The sequence below is a fragment of the Budorcas taxicolor genome, chromosome 15 (genome assembly GCF_023091745.1).
Source record: "Budorcas taxicolor isolate Tak-1 chromosome 15, Takin1.1, whole genome shotgun sequence".
Taxonomy (NCBI): Eukaryota; Metazoa; Chordata; class Mammalia; order Artiodactyla; family Bovidae; genus Budorcas; species Budorcas taxicolor.
The window spans coordinates 17667334-17682625 of NC_068924.1; the positions used below are offsets into that span (position 1 = coordinate 17667334).

General features: G+C 38.2%; 1 protein-coding gene across 1 annotated transcript in view; it reads right to left on the reverse strand.

Annotated features, from left to right (window-relative positions):
- Nucleotides 1-449: 449 nt before the first annotated feature.
- EXPH5 (exophilin 5) overlaps nucleotides 450-15292 on the reverse strand; it is a 91316-nt gene continuing 76473 nt past the window's right edge. The window contains exons 5-6 of the mRNA XM_052653190.1: nucleotides 8728-8863; nucleotides 450-5806 (exon numbers count right to left, since the gene is read on the reverse strand). Of these exons, the coding sequence (XP_052509150.1) occupies nucleotides 450-5806; nucleotides 8728-8863 (5493 nt within the window). The remainder of the gene's footprint in view (nucleotides 5807-8727; nucleotides 8864-15292) is intronic.

Sequence of the window (15292 nt, forward strand, 5' to 3'; positions counted from 1 at the left end):
TGGGGAATGGGGTGGGGAGGGGAGAGAATTGGGATTGTTTCACAGCAGTTAGTGCCCAGACTGGAGAAGGCAATGGCACCCCACTCCAGTACTCTTGCCTGGAAAATCCCATGGACAGAGGAGCCTGGTAGGCTGCAGTCCATGGGGTTGTGAAGAGTCAGACATGACTGAGTGACTTCACTTTCACTTTTCACTTTCATGCATTGGGGAAGGAAATGGCAACCCACTCCAGTGTTCTTGCCTGGAGAATCCCAGGGGCGGGGGAGCCTGGTGGACTGCTGTCTATGGAGTCGTACAGAGTTGGACACGACTGAGCGACTTGGCAGCAGCAGTAGCAGTGCCCAGACTAGATTTTTTTAGTATCTGTCCTTTCCATAGACATACATATTTACACTTTATTTACATTATAAACTTTTGGTGAAAAGGCTGTACATTTCATTGAAAAAGGCTCACAGTTCTGACTCTTTGTCATTTTCATCCAAGTAGTATTCGTCATCCGTGGTTGTGTCTGTGGCACAATCTGAGTCTACTGGGTCCTCTTCATAGATATTAAGTGGCACACTTAGAGATAAGCCATCCTCTGGCCTCTGGTTACTAGGAGAATTTGGGGTCGATGACTCTGTTGGGTTAGCAGGGTTAATTATATCATCTTTCAGGAAGCCAGGGTTCTTAAGAAAACTTGGTTTCCATAATCTCCCTTGTGTGAGTGACCTCTTTACATTTTCCAAGAAAGCCAGCTGTTGTTCTTTCCCAAAAATCCCATAGTCAATAGGCCTGGATATAGCTGTTGCAGACCTAGGACCCATTTTTGTCCTGCTGTTGTTCAAAGCCCAACTTTCATTTTCACCACAGGAGGGAAGTTCAGAAAAAGATTTAAATCTTCGACTGTACCCGCTGTTGTTAGAGAATTCATTCCCAAGGGTCAGTCGACTCAGGACATCATCAATAGAAGTGCTTTCAGAGAAATGGCGCTCTCTGACTTTTGGAGGATGGCTTATTCGTAGTATATCACCATGTACATAGGCACTTTTTAAGCTCTCTGAACGATAGGGGTGTAGCTGACGTTCACACTCCAGAGATGAAGCACTGTTTTGTCCTTGCTGACAACTGGTCAGTGGGATGCAAACCGTAGATTTCTCTACAGGCTCCAATTGAAAAGGGGGTTTTGGCTTCCTCTGATGGTCAGGGAAGTCTGCTTCCCTGAGGCTGATCAATGTGGGTTGGGCCAGGGCTCCTGATTCTCTTTCCAAAATCTGAGCACCTGTTACATCCTCAGAATTCTCACACTTTGGTTGTGATTCTGAGATATTTTCAAACTCGTTTCGATGTAATTGTGAAATGTTGCTGGACTTCTGATTACTTAAGTGTGTAGAAGCTTCTCTATTGGGTATTGCAGTAAGCTGGAGAGGGTTCTCGGATTTCTCCACATTTATTCCATCATTATTTAACCTGCTTTCATCTGTGGTTTCTGTGGACTTTAAAGTAGGCTCAAGGGACAGTGGGTTGCACTCTGGTGTGCCAAGGGACAAACTGCTACAGCCAGAACTGTTCCCACTTTGGGGAAAGATAGTAGCTACATGTCTTCTAGGGTAGAAATCGTTAGCTGGAAATTTTCTGCTGGGTTTGGACATAACTACCAATCTGTGTTTAACTGAAGATCCACTTTTCCCTTTTTCTAGGTCAGCCAAGATTTTTTTACTTTTATTACTTCCTTCAGGAAGTGAGCATTGATTCCACGCCAACTTCTGCATTTCATCCTTAGCCTTGCTCTCTGTCGTATTTACCTCCTGTCTTCTTTCAGGTAGTTCTCTGGGTTCAGACTGTGAACTGTCTAAATCTTGTTCACTTGAACAAGTCTCTTCATCAAGTTGTAGTTTACTCAAGGCTGGAGTAAGAGCAAAGACTTGGCTTTCTGAGTCAGAAAGTGGTTTCTCAGAGTTTTTTGGGAAATCTGTTCTAATTTCCCCTCTAACTTCCCTAGGCTGCAATCCATTGGAGCTCTCCTCTGTAACTATGCCTGTGATATCTTTTTGAAGACTTCCAGTAGTTGTAATGGCTGTATTACTAATAGTTGTAATGGCTGTATTACTACTTGTATGCTCCCCAGAACTTCTTATGATGCGGGAGTTTTCAATATTCTCTTCTGAATGGGATGGGAGGTTAGAAAAACCACTGTCATCTGATTTAATGAATTGTGGACAATTTTCAGATTTCTCTCTTGTAAATTTTTTTCCCTGAAGCATTGGTAAAGTAAACACAGTTTCACTTTGCAATTTTTTCTCTTTCTCTTTCCTGCTTTGTGAATCAGATGGAGGTGTTTTAGCTAAGTTGCATGGGGAAATTTCTCCAGTTTTAGGTTCTTGTTTATGAAGAGAAACATCTGCTTCAATAGAAGCCATTTCCTGTAATGTAGATTCTGAGGACTGAACACTTGGTAATTGTAAAACAGTCATATTTTCAGTGATATGACAAAGATGACTGGTCTCCTGAGCAGAGGTATCTTTAGATAAAGGTGTTCCTGACTGGTCTTGCACAGAACAATTCAGTTGGTCTTTTTCTAAAGCACTGGGAGATGTTTTAGTCCCCACTTTAGTTGATTCTGTAAGTGAATCGATGTCCTGTGTATACTTTTGAAGAAGGTCACAGAATTTTTTGCTGTGTTTCCTTGGTAGAGTATAATATATTGAAACCACTTCAAGACATTTCACATTATCTTCATCGCCAGAAACAGAAAACATACTCGTAGTCTTAAATTTATGTAAAGTTTTCCCACTTTCTTGTCCTGACATATCTGAAGAAAAAGGTAAAGGGTGTTCATTTGGATGGGAAAATATGCCTGTCTTGGAGGCAGAAATTTTACCATTCTTTTCAGTATATTCTTGTAAGCCTTCCTCCTGGTGGTGTTTCTTGCTTAAAGAACACTCACAAACAGATGAGTCACTTCCCAGAGGGTTAATGAGTCTCTCCCTAGGCCTCAGTGTTATAGGAGAAGCCTCTGTATTGGAAACCAAGCATTTTTCTCTTTCATCTCTTCCAGTTGAGGCATAAAGCACTTCTGAAGGCCATGACACAGCCCTCTTGATGAGGACTGGAAGTGGCCCTTTTCTAACAGAAGTAGATCCAGTGTTTGTCATATTTGTCATCCCTTCTGTGGCTTCAAGTGCTACTGAGACTGAATCTGAAACTACTTTGGAACATTTGCTCTCTGATTCACAATAACTGGGACTGAATTTTTTGGATGTGTTCTTTCCTACTGGATCTTCCCTATCATTTTTGATTTGTAATGCAACTGGCTCGTTCCTGAACAAAGAAGGCGTTACCGTACTTTCAGGCTCCTTGTTATCCTTGGCTGATTTTCTTGGTAAAGTACAATAAATTGTATCAAGCTCAGGAGACTTGGAATTGCTTTGAGTTCCCTCAGTAAGACTGCTGTTGTCACTTGTAGGCACTGATCTACTTTCTGTTTTGCTTAATTTTTCGATGTAGGATATGCGTTCTCTTATTTTTCCTTTTCCCTTTCCACCCCTGAAAAGAGGGTGTGACTCACATTTGACAACATTAACCTCTTCATTATGTACAGGTGTGTGATTATCATTACTCTTTTGGTTTTCTAAGTGGCTTAGGGAAAATTGACTATTTTGGTTCTTGTAATCAGTGTCTTCTCTTTCTCCCAGAGATGAGTCTTTGTTTGAAGGACATTTCCAGAACATCGTGGTAGAAGGAATTACTGGAGCATCAAGGCAAGAATCATTTGACGGTGAGGAATCTGGTAGTGCCCCTGAAGACAGATCTAAAGAATTATGAGGCAGGTTGTGATCAGCATCAGACTTGCGACAGCTGGTAGAATAAGTCATGATACATTGTTCTTCCTTGGTATCGAAACGAGCAGGCTTTTCTGGAGACTGTGAGTATTGATTATCAGTATGTTCAGAACTCCCGTGGTTCTTTTTAATAATGCTTGAAATATCTTCATTACTTACTGTTAATTCCTGGTGACAAATTTGACTTGGGCTGAGAAAAAGTGATGTTGTTCTGCTTTCCTGAATGAAAGGAAGGGAAGTTGCTGAGTCAAGTTTTCTGGTCCCAGTATAACCCTTACCTATTTTTAGTTCATTGGCTTTATGAATTTTGGAGGTATCTCTCCTGGAAATGATTCCAGGCAACCTTTTTGAACTTATTGTGGTAGATGCATTAAAAACAAACCTGTTGCTCTTGTCTGAGTCCTGGGAAAGGGGATTTTGAACATCAGGTAAAGGGTTGGAAATTACTGTCTGTGAAACAAGTTGGGGTATTTCACCTGTCATGTTTGTCTGGTCTATCTTGTTTATTTTTTTGTCTTCTTCCAAAACAGATGCCTTCAAGTCTTTCTCATTATTTACTTCTGTGACCAAGATATTGGCTTGGCTTTCAGTCAGAGGTGGAGAATCAACAGAAACATTGTTGGTCACAGTGACTTCTGTATAGTTTCTGTTTGGAAGAGAGGCCGGCTTAATTTTCTGCAAAGTGACTGTGGGAGTCTGAAAGTTAGGACTCTGAGGATTCCCTCTGTCAACAGGAATGTGAGGGAAGGAACTTTTGAATGGGGATGCTAGAGTTTGAGCAATTCCAAATGAGTACGGTTCTTTGTTTACATGTATTTCCATAGGAGAACATTCTAACCCACCAGATTTCATGTGATAGCTTGCACCAGTTATGGAACAAACATTTGCTGGGCTGAAATGAGTAGACTGGTTCCCATTACCTTGTGACACCTCCATGCTCTCCAGTGTGGATGTCTGAGAATCAAACTGCCAGGGATGTGGTATCTGTTGGTTTCTGGAAATATTTGTTCTATAACTAGAAGAAAATGACCCCCAGTGTTGAGAAGGAACACTATGGCCATGACCAGCTAGTGCACTGTTTACTTCAGTGGAGATCATTTCAAAGTCTCTGTCAGAAGAAGTAAATGGTTTCCTGCTTTGATGAAAGTCAGAAGAAGAATGTTCTTCCTGTTGGCTCCAAAAAGGATTTTGTTCAAATCTCTGTCCCCTGCTCCGTCCAAAGGTATTGCTAAAGAAAGACCTAGTAAATGGGCTATCTTCATGGTAGAATGGCATATTTTCTGAGTTCTCAAGTGGGTCAGGACTCATTGCATTATCTATGGGGGCATTTAAACCAACACTTTGGTAAACACTCTGTGAATGGTAAAATTCATATCTGCTATTCGCCTGGAAACACCTGGGATACATATACTGGTCAGCAGGGTCAATTTCCATTGGTGATGGTGCCTCCAGGAACTCTTCCTGGTTCTGCCTATCTCTAGAAGAATCTGATCTATTCCATATGATAGATGATAAAGGAGTTCTCTTTGGGCTCTGTTGGTGGCTTGGTGATATAAACCCAGTCTTATTCTGAGTTGTGGCTGGAAAATATAAGCTTCTTGCTTTGAAATACCCTGTAGCTGATGAAGCTGATCGTTGCCTGCTGTCAAAACACAGAGAAGTACTACCAAAAGAATTGTTTTGCACACAATCTTCTTTTAAGATTCTGGGTTCCCTTGTCCTATACATATTGTAGATTGTCCTTGTTCTAGGAGAAAAGGTTTTAAAACCTTCCCTAGGGGTTCCTGGTCTTAAGAAATCATAGATAGACATATTAGAAGTTTCATTATAGCAATTTTTGTGCCTTCCTGTGATATTATTGTATTTGCACCCACTGGAGTAAAAACGACTGAACTGTGTTCTTGATCCAATGTTGAGAGGTGTTCTGGTATTCACTGAGCTTGGAGATTGTTCCTGAGCCAGTTTGCTATCCAAATCATCTAAAACTAAAAGGAGAATATATGTCATTTTTTTTGTAAACGATTTTACAGTCTAATAATATTTTGAATTGTTGAAAGTCCTTCTTGAAGAAGCATAATCACTTATAATTTTTAGATCATATCATCATAAACATTATGACATTAACTGATTATGTCTTTAAGATAGTTTGACTCTTACAAGGCTGCAATGGAAGTTTCTTTTTCATACTTTTTCAAATTTAACCTTCCATAATACCTTCAAAACATAAAGCTACATTGTTTTTCACCTAATAAGGACTGTAATCATGATTTCTTTTAGTGCATCTTTTGTGTCACTAGGTAGCTATAATGTTTCCAACTGTGTTTAAATCAGGGGATTGTAAAAGAAATGAAAGTCTATAAATAATATGTGAGTTGTACTTAGTTGTACATTACTGCCAAAAATTTGGCACCCAATTTATAAACATACTTATTTGGATGAATTTGAGCAATATGTAAAAATTTAAGTTAAGTTTATGAAATACTATCAAATAATATACTAATGGTAGCTTGCTTCCCCTGAAAAAAATGTGACCCAATAGACATTTATATGTGTCTATCAGGTACAGTTCTAAGCACTAAATAGATTAACTCATTAAATCCTCACATAATCTTGTAAGTTTAGTAGTTACTATTCTCATTTTATAAGTGAGGAAACTGAGGAATGAAGAAATTAAGTAAATTGCCCAGCTTATACAGCTAGGAAGTAGATCTAGGAAGCCTGTTTCCTGAGTCCATACATGTAATCATTGTGCCACAAAAGTTCACTTTTCACTATTTCTTTTAATGAACTAAAGATGATTTCACTATGAGCTCATTATGTTACAAGGATGTTGCTGTTGTCAAACAATGTTTACTTTTCTCTCAGTAGCAAGGTCAGAGAGTGGTATGTAAGTCAGGCCCCAATGACCTCCCTATAATTCCGAGGACCTAGGGGAAGGAAATGGCAACCCACTCCAGTATTCTTGCCTAGAGAATCCCAGGGATAGGGGAGCCCGCTGGGCTGCCGTCTATGGGGTCACACAGAGTCAGACACGACTGAAGCGACTTAGCAGGCCAACCCAAGACCCAGGGCTCATGTTTACTAGGACCACTGTCTCTGTGATCTCAGATAAATCATGGTATTTTCACTTGGTTGGTTCTTCCTTGAATTGTTTATTGAATCATATTTGACATCTTTTCCTCAATAAAAACCTGTTAGAATTTAAACAGAATCAAGATCTTTTAAAGTTTTAAGATGCCCTAAGACCTATCTTATAATATATATTTCATCATATTCATGTTACAACAAATGAGTAGATGTGTATTTTGAAGAAATGTTTGTTAAAAAATAAACTCTGACATGAGAGGTAAGCTATGGAAATTATTTAAATTGTTGAAGAAGTTTTTCATTTACAGAATCTTTCCTTCTGATTTACATAAAATGTCTCACTCTTTGTTGTCGTTAAAAATTGTAATTTTAACTCTTCAATGACAGAGAAAATTAGGTGTATCAGTATCCGAGTGAATGTAAGTGAGATGTACTTATAATATGCCAATTATTTTAGGACAGGTATTGAAGAAGTTTTTGATATCCACTCTAGATTTTCTCTACCCTGTTTTATTTGTTAGTTGGTACTATTAAGTTTGCATAGCCAGCAAAAGAATTAATCCTGAGCATTTAATATCTGTAACTAAGGAGTTCTTTAGGGAATCATCCTGTTAATGCTTTAATGAAAAAAGATTAGTTTTCCCCTGTCCCTAAATAACTTACTATATCCACAGATAAAATAAGCAATGCCAAAATATAAGGCAGGGCAAAAGAAAAAAAATCTTCATAAATCTGTCTTTAAAAAAATTATAATGAAATCTCTTTGATTTCTGTTTTCTCTTTCAGCTTGTTCATAGTATTTTTTCCTCATTAAAGTCTTTTGCTGACTACAAAAATATGTTGTTATAATAGAAAATACAGGAAAGTATAACAAAAGAGATAAAATCACCTAGAGTCCTTCTTCCTAGAGATAACCACTCTTAACACTTGAATCCCAGTACTGCTATTTGACTCACAACTCTGAAGGTGAAAAAGTCTGCTGTTCTTCTCCTTTTTATTTTCAGAGCAGTCATTTTTTTGTTTTTGTTTTTGTTTTTCACTTCATGAAAAATAGCTCTCCTCTACTAGGCAAAACCTTTGTTTTGGAACAGAAATTTTCCTCTGGGTCTTTTTTCTCTGAAGCAAGTTCTCTGCCAGGAACCATTTTACTGAAAGAAGTGCCTAGATTGAACACCCAGCTGGAGGTCTCTCAGTGACCACACCACTTGTCCTAACTATAGGGCTGAGGTGATGTCATTGACTGTGCAAACTGAATTTAGTTCCTCAAGGTGAAGCTGGTGAATGATTTCAGATTTCACGTTTCATATGGTCAGGTTTATTTTAATACAAAATAAACTATGTCAAGGTGAGTGATGCTTACATAATAAGATCCATGGGTATATAGTACTTCTGGAATCTGTTTTAGTCTTTATTGTTATCTATTGTACAAGGTTAATAGTTTAACAACAATTAGATTTCATCACTGCATTTAGGCCCTAATCAGGAACAATAAAAATCTGTTAAGGATAGTAAACTTTATAAATATCTGTCTAAAGATATATCCTTTTATCTTTTTACTTGAGTTTATATATTAACATTATTACCATTCCATAGATTTATCAGGCCTTGATCCAAGAATATTTACTTACATTATATTTAAATATAAGATTTTAAAAATATTTCTGTTAATAGAATGTAACCCCATCCTCTTCAGGTGAGGATAACAAGAGGACTTCAAAAATAAAGTACAAGGGCTTGAGCATTTTAGTATAAACTGTAATCATTATTTGCTTTCCTTTAGCACTGGGAATTCCAAAGGAAATTCAATGCAGAGACTTACCTTGGAAGAACTCATCCTCTAGCAGTGAACCATCCCACGGAGGGACAGTACTTCCCTCCCTCATGCTTGCTGGCCTGGGGACAGTTGCACTGTCAGTGGGTTGGCTTTCCAGAGGTGGACTGTATATTTTTGCCTGCTAATTTTAAAATAGAAAACGTAATATTATTTTTGGATCTTCTTTAGCCAACATGTTCCCACGAAAACGTCCCAAGCTTAAAAGTCCTAATCTAAGGACAGCAAATCAATTTTCCTACCATTTATTTATCTAGTTGTAATGTTTTGTTGTTTTTGCAGTTTGCAAGTGATCACCAACTTCCCCATACTTACATTAATTCCATTTTGTATAAGTTTTCAGGCAAGGTATCTAGGCTGTCTCTGCAAAACATGCCTACAAATTTACACAGCACTACAGAAATCTTACAGAGCTTCTTGGGAAATGGAAAGAAATCGACTTCTCTTGAGTGGGGAATGTTGTTTGTCTGGCCCAGTGGCTGTAATTTTAGGTTTCTTAACATTGTACCTATTTTCTATCAAGAGGCAGTTAGCTGAAACTTGTAGTGGATCATAAGATTTGTGAACTTGATGGATTTAGAAATTAAAAAAATTTTTTTTAATTTTAAAATTTATTTAAATTAAAAAAAATTTTTAATTCTAAATTTTTAAAAATTTTCCATCCACAGAAATCATGTAAAATGGTAGAACCTTCCAGACACACATAAGGAATTGATTAATAGTTCTGAAAAAAAAGGTGCTGAAAAGCATGACCTCGTATATATATTTTAAATCTTTGCTGGTTTTATAGGACTTAGGAGAATGATGTAGAGATGGGGAGCTGTTTACCTTCTTTACTAGCAAATTTTATCTTGATTTCATTAAATCTATCATTGCTCTTTGAAGTTTTAATTTGTCTTTATAACCTTGGGGAATTATCCACTCCTATCCGTTCACTTCCTTTTGCCAAAATTCCATTTGCATTTCCTCTGTCACACTGGCTGTGCCACTCCTGACTTCACTTTAACTCATTCTGCATGGTTTCCTCCACAAGGCCATTTCCCATTCCAGTTGCTTTATTTTTAGTTCATTTTCTTTTCTTTTTTTTTTTTTTTTTGCCATTTTATTTTTTTAATTGAAGGATAATTGCTTTACAGAATTTTTTGGTGTTCTGTTGTATATCAATAAGAATCAGCCGTTGGTACATCCATGTCCTCTCCCTCCCGAACCTCCCTTCCCTCCCACCCTTCTAGATTGTCACATAGCCCCTGATTGAGTTCCCTGAGTCATACAGCAAATTCCCATTGGCTATCTATTTTACATATGGTATTGTAAGTTTCCATGTTATTTTCTCCATACATCTCACCCTCTCCCTCCTCCCATCCCCCTATGTCCACAGGTCTGTCTGTTCTTTATGTCTGTTTCACCATTGCTGCCCTGCAAATACATTCATCAGTACCATCTTTCTAGATTCCATATATATGCATCAGTACACAATACTTATATTTCTCTTTCTGACTTACTTCACTCGTATAATAGGCTCTATTCGTTCACCTCATTAGAACCGACTCAAATGTGTTCCTTTTTATGGCTGAAAAGTATTCCATTGTAGATATGAACCACAGCTTCTTTATCCATTCATCCGTTGATGGACATTTAGGTTGCTTCCATGTTTTAGCTATTGTAAATAGTGCTGCAGTGAACATTGGGGTACATATGTCATTTTCAATTTTGGTTTCCCCAGAGTATATGCCTAGTAGTGGGATTGCTGGGTCATAAGGAATCTCCATACTGTCTTCCATAGTGGCTGTATCAATTTACATTCCTACCAGCAATGCAAGAGGGTTCCCTTTTCTCCACAGCCTCTCCAGCATTTATTGTTTGTAGACTTTTTGATGATGGCCATTCTGACTGGTGTGAGGTGGTATCTCATTGTAGTTTTGATTTGCAGTTCTCTAATAATGAGTGATGTTGAGCACCTTTTCATGTGTTTGTTAGCCATCTGTATGTCTTCTTTGGAGAAATGTCTGTTTAGATCTTTTTCACACTTTTTGATTGGCTTGTTTATTTTCCTGGTATTGAGTTGTATGAACTGCTTATATATTTTGGAAATTAATTGTCAGTTGTTTCCTTTGCTTTATTTTCTCCCATTCTGAGGGCTGTCTTTGCACCTTGTTTGTAGTTTCCTTTGCTGTGCAAAAGCTTTTAAGTTTAATTAGGTCCCACTTGTTTATTTTTGTTTTTATTTCCATAACTCTAGGAGGTGGGTCATGGAAGATCTAGCTTTGATTTATGTCACTGAGTGTTCTGCCTATGTTTTCCTCTAGAGTTTTTATAGTTTCTGGTCTTACATTTAGGTCTTTAATCCATTTTGAGTTCATATTTGTTTGTGGTGTTAAGAAGTGTTCTAATTTCATTATTTTGCATGTAGCTATTTTTCCCAGCACCATTTATTGAAGAGGCTATCTTTCCCCATTGTATATTCTTGCCTCCTTTGTCAAAAATAAGGTACCCATAGGTGTGTGGGTTTATCTCTGGGCTCTCTATCTTGTTCCATTGGTCTATATTTCTCTTTTTGTGCCAGTACCATACTGTCTTGACTATAGCTTTGTAATATAGTCTGAAGTCAGGAAGGTTGATTCCTCCAGCTCCATTCTTCTTTCTCAAGACTGTTTTGGCTATTTGCAGTCTTTTGTGTTTCCATATGAAATGTGAAATTTTTGTTCTAGTTCTGTGGAAAATGTCATTGGTAATTTGATAGGGATTGCATTGAATCTGTAGACTGCATTTGGTAGTATAGTCATTTTCACAGTATTGATTCTTCCTGCCAGGAAAATGGACTATCTCTCCATCTGTTTTTGTCATCTTTGATTTCAGTTCACTTTCTACCCAGTCCCTGCCTCTTGAATCTTATTTGATATTTACTATCACATTTCATCTCATCTTGAATGCTTAAGACCAAATCTCTAATCTTTCCAAAACTCCAGCTTTTTAACTTCTCCATCACAGGTCTGTCCAAATCTAAAGCCTAGGTTCTCTTAATCCTTGCATTTCCCATAATCTAGTATAATATTTTTATACTTGTCTGCTTTCATCTCAAAATCTAGGTCAGTTACTCTTTATAGAAGAAGCCCTGCTTAAATTTCATTGACTTGCCCATTAAATTAGGGGCAAGCCATAATTTAATACATTAAAGGAGATTTATTAATAAGAAAGAAATAATCCAATGATATTTTATTGGCTATTGGACATAATTTAACCCACATATTAAATTCAGAAGTAAACAAATATTAGGAGAACATTATAACTATAGGGATATACCAATTGGAGATAATAAAACCAAAAACTAATCAATTGAGAAATCAGATCAGTTACAGTTACACTTTTCTCTCTACAGTGCATCAAGGTGTTCTCTCTTGTGCCCTACCTACTGTCAGTTTTCAAGATTTATTTATTTGGCTGCCTTGGATCTTAGTTGTAGCACGTGGTCTCCTCATTGCATCACATGGGAATCTTCATTGAGCTGCATGGACTCTCTAGTTGGGTTTATGGGCTCTAGAGTTCTCAAGTTCAATAGTTGCAATGCCTGGGCTTGATTGTATCCCAGTATGCAGGATTTTAGTTCTGCAACCAGGGATTGAACCTGAGTTCCCTGCATCGCAAGGCAGATTCTTAACCACTAGACCACCAGGGAAGTCCCATCCAAATCTTTATTTGTGCTAATAACATTAAGCCATGAACTTATAAGTCTATTCTTCCCAAACCTGCAGTTTTGGTACTTGTTGCAGAGTGGATATATTTGATTAAGAGACAGTAAGCAATGTTGTCTCCCAGTCATTTTAACATTCAAATGAACTTCAGATTTCCTTTAAGTGGACCGGAGTACATTCCTTCTGGCCTCCTGGATAACATTCTTTAATACTGAATTTATAATGAAATAAAAAAATACATGAACTGAACAGTCAGGTGAAGAGACAAATTTCTTTAGGTGGGAAGTATTTCTACCACCTAAAGACCATGAATATAACCTCTTTTGGTAAGATTTCTGCCCAGATCTACTTCAGGGTCAACACTATTCATCCAAGATACTAAAGATGTTTCCCACACAGTTCAGTTCAGTCACTCAGTTGTGTTTGACTCTTTGTGATCCCATGGACTGCAGCACACCAGGCTTTCCTGTCCATCACCAACTCCTGGGGCTTGCTCAAATTCATGTCCATCAAGTTGGTGATGCCATCCAGCCATCTCATCCTGTGTTGTCCCTTTCTTCTCCTGCCTTCACTCTTTCCCAGCATCAGGGTCTTTGCCAATGAGTCAGTTCTTCACATGAGGTGGCCAAAGTATTGGAATTTCAGCTTCAGCATCAGTCCTTCCAATGAGTATTCAGGATTGATTTCCTTTATGATTGACTGGTTTGATCTCCTTGAAGTCCAAGGGACTCTCAAGAGTCTTCTCCAGCACCACAGTTCAAAAGCATCAATTCTTCAGTGCTCAGCTTTCTTTATAGTCCAACTCTAACATCCATCATGACTACTGGAAAAACCATAGCTTTGACTAGATGGACCTTAGTCGGTAAAGTAATGTCTCTGCTTTTAATATGCTATCTAGGTCTGTCATAGCTTTTCTTCCAAGGAGCAAGCATCTTTTAATTTCATGGCTGCAGTCACCATCTGCAGTGATTCTGGAGCCCAAGAAAATAGTCTGTCATTGCTTCCATTGTTTCCACATCTATTGGCCATGAAGTGATGGTACCAGATGCCATGATCTTCGTTTTTCAAATGCTGAGTTTTAAGCCAGCTTTTTCACTTTTATCTTTCACTTTCATCAAGAGGCTCTTTAGTTACTCTTCACTTTCTGTCATAAAGGTGGTATCATCTGCGTATCTGAGGTTATTGATATTTCTCTTGACAATCTTGAATCCAGCTTGTGATTCATCCAGCCCGGCATTTCGCATGATGTACTTTGCATATAAGTTAAATAAGGAGGGTGAAGATATACAGCCTTGACATACTGCTTTCCCAATTTGGAACTAGTGAGTTGTTCCACGTCTGATTTTAACTGTTGCTTCTTGACCTGCATACAGATTTCTCAGCAGGCAGGTAATGTGGTCTGGTATTCCCATCTGTTTCAGAATTTTCCACAGTATGTTGTGATCCAGACAGTCAAAGGTTTTAGTGTATTCAATGAAGCAGAAGTAGATGTTTTTCTGGAATTCTCTTATGTTTTCTATGATCCAATGGATGTTGGAAATTTGATCTCTGATTCCTCTGCCTTTTCTAAATCCATCTTGAACATCTGGAAGTTCTTGGTTCATGTACTTGAACATGAAGTTGAAGCCTAGCTTGGAGAATTTTCAGCATTACTTTGCTAGCATGTAAAATGAGTGAAATTGTGCTGTTTGAACATTGCCTTTCTTTGGGATTGGAATGTAAACTGATCTTTTCCAGCCCTGTGGCCCCTGTTGAGTTTTCCAAATTTGCTGGCATATTGAGTGCAGCACTTTAATAGCATCATCTTTTAGGATTTGAAATAGTTCAGCTGGAATTCATCACCACCACTAGCTTTATTCATAGTGATGATTCCTAAGGCCCACTTGACTTCACATTCCAGGATGTCTGGCTCTAGGTGAGTGATCACACCATTGTGGTTATTATATGGCTGCTGCTGCTGCTGCTAAGTCACTTCAGTTGTGTCCAACTCTGTGCGACCCCATAGATGGCAGCCCACCAGGCTCCACCGTCCCTGGGATTCTCCAGGCAAGAACACTGGAGTGGGTTGCCATTTCCTTCTCCAATGTATGAAAGTAAAAAGTGAAAGTGAATCGCTCAGTCGTGTCCGACCCTCAGCGACCCCATGGACTGCAACCTTCCAGGTTCCTCCATCCATGGGATTTTCCAGGCAAGAGTACTGGAGTGGGGTGCCATTGCCTTCTCCGATTATATGGCTAAGAAAGGTAAATCCTCTGGGGCTCACAGCACACACTGGTCTTCAGTCAGGGATGTCTTGGACTCCAAATTTTCCTCCAAAGAGTGTTTCATGCCATAGAGTTATCATAAAAGATGAAGCCTATTTCCCATACCTAGCCTAGAGGATGAGGCCTCTGAGTAGCAAAACACCTCCAAGTAGCAAAACAGTGTCAAAATCCTTTTCCAAATTTTGATTTAAGCTTTTTCTCCCCAATTATCTTTAATCCCCATGTTCCAAACTCTCTACACACAGTTCTACAAACTGTCAAACATTTTTCTTTTCAGTTTCTCTTGATTTTATTGTTCTTTAAAAAAAAATAAAAGTACACTTTTGACGACTCCGTGTCTCTGCTCCTGATCTTTGCTCTCTCTTCTCTTCTGCTGAAAATATCCTTCAGTCTAGTTCCTATATCACCCTCTCTGTGAGTCCTTCTCCAGTTCTCACAGGAAGAATTAATTACCATAGTATTTTTAATGTATCTCTGATATTATGCATATTATTTCATATCAAAGTTGTTTACATTCTTTCTACTTTTACTTTATCACTAGATTTCTACCCTTCCTCCCCAAATCACACTTTTTAATTTCTACCCTGATCTATGAAACCA